Below are 2021 nucleotides of genomic sequence, written 5' to 3' on the forward strand. Positions count from 1 at the left end.
CACATCGCATTACCGAATACCGGCACAAGTCTACTCATGACACTGGAAATCGTTCACTTCCATTTGCTTCTTTGTTGCTGAGTATCACTGTCAGTGTAACCATGTCTTAGATTGTTGAGCTGTAAAGTTGCATTATTGATATGCACTGTATCTGTGTTTATTGATGTTTCCTGTATGTGTGCGTTTGTAGAGATGTCAGGCAGATGCTGTTGAAACTGTTGGAGTTGCAGTCCAGTAACTGGGGTCGAGTTCACACAGCCGCTGTGAGCAGTGACGCTACACCTGACAACGACCCCAACTACTTTATGGTGCGCAATGCCAAAGAAATGAAATGTATTTAATCAGGTTTGAAGTAAAATATGTAATCTGTGACTGTATTAATGTTTTGTAGCCTCTTTTAATGGGTTTCTGTCATGGTTTTGCTCCTCAGAATGAACCAACCTTCTACACAACAGATGGGATGCCTTTCACAGCAGCGGATCCTGGTGAGTATCGGCAGCGTCTTCAGTCTGCTGTGACCCACATACAGACTTCCTTGTGTTTTATTAAGCAGGCCAATGTCACAAAACCATGATCGGGTTCAAAATCAAAAGAAAATCAGAAACTACATTTTAAAGGGGAAAGAAAGCAAGCATGTTTTAAGACTGTTAAGACTTGCATTAATCTTTATTTATTTTCATAAAATTAAGTATATTTAAATTTATTTATTTATTAATTTTTTTTATTCCAGATTCTCATTATCATAACATGTCAGGAATATTTATTTATTTATTTTTAATATGAATAATTACTGTATTACTGTATTTATTACTAATCTACTACTCTGCTTATCGGTCCTCTGTTTTTTTTCCACCACAGAATACTCGGACAAATACCAGGAGATTCTAGACAGAGAAGACTACTTCCCTGATGCATATGAAGAGAATGAAAATGATTCGTAAGTATTCGTAAGAATATCCAAAAAACTAAATATTTGTTTGCTTGCTGCGCAACTGAGATACTACTATATAGTTTTTAATTAATATTTTGAATTAATTATATTTAAAGTTTTAATAATTCTGTTGTGATTTTTAATTATAGCTATGTAGTTTTCATTCATTTTTAGTTTAGTTTCAGTTATTTTAGTACGTCAACTAAATGAAAAATGTTTTTTTATTTTTTTTTGCCAGTTCAAGTTTATTTTATTTCAAGTAACACTGTTATTTATGGTTTTAGTTAACTCTAATAACCCTGGTGTGACCGTCCCCTCTGCTCATACTCCAGCAATTGTCGTCCTCACAATGATGCTGGGGGGAATCAAAGAGCACATTTTAGTGAAGTCAGCAGTCCAGGGAGAGAAGGGGGGCTTAGCAAGACCTGCCAGTCTTATTCAGCATAGTCTTCAGCCCATTGGATGGGCCATGAGCAGTTAACAAAGACCAGCCAACAGGGGGAGACTGTAATTCATGTGAAGAGTTTTAAAGAGGTCATATGACGTTGCTAAAAAAGAACATTATTTGGTGTATTTGGTGTAATGAAATGTGTTTATGCGGTTTAAGGTTCAAAAAACATTATTTCCACATACTGTACATTTATTGTTTCTCTTCATGCCTCGCCTTTCTGAAACATGTCGATTTTTACAAAGCTCATCGGTCTGAAAAGCGAAATTTGCAACTGTTTTTTTTAAATGCAAATTTATTTATTTTATTTTATTTTTGAATATGACTTTGTCACAATTCAGACTTTTTTCTTGACATAAACCAATTTTTTTTAACTCTTGTCTTGCAATTCTGAGTTCATATCTCACAATTCTGTTTTTTGCCCCCGCCACAGCTTTAAAAAAAAAAGTAATTGTGACTTTATATCACAATGCTGACTTTATTCTTGCAAATGAGGGTTTACATCTCACAATTCTGACTTTTTCTCCGAATTTTAAGTTTATATCTCAACGTTGAGTTGCTCTTTCACAGTTTTGACTTCAAATTCAAAATTGTGAGATATATATATATATATATATACTCAGAATTGCAAGGAGAAAAAAA

The 2021-nt window shown here is 34.1% G+C and overlaps 1 protein-coding gene across 1 annotated transcript in view; it reads left to right on the forward strand.

Annotated features, from left to right (window-relative positions):
- Nucleotides 1-2021, forward strand: part of LOC107725119 (polyadenylate-binding protein-interacting protein 1-like) — a 10694-nt gene that overhangs the window by 6102 nt on the left and 2571 nt on the right. Inside the window, exons 9-11 of the mRNA XM_016534275.1 lie at nt 191-308; nt 431-485; nt 859-937. Coding sequence (XP_016389761.1) covers nt 191-308; nt 431-485; nt 859-937 — 252 coding nt within the window. The remainder of the gene's footprint in view (nt 1-190; nt 309-430; nt 486-858; nt 938-2021) is intronic.

Source organism: Sinocyclocheilus rhinocerous, unplaced genomic scaffold (genome assembly GCF_001515625.1).
Source record: "Sinocyclocheilus rhinocerous isolate Xijiao unplaced genomic scaffold, SAMN03320098_v1.1 scaffold1295, whole genome shotgun sequence".
Lineage (NCBI taxonomy): Eukaryota > Metazoa > Chordata > Actinopteri > Cypriniformes > Cyprinidae > Sinocyclocheilus > Sinocyclocheilus rhinocerous.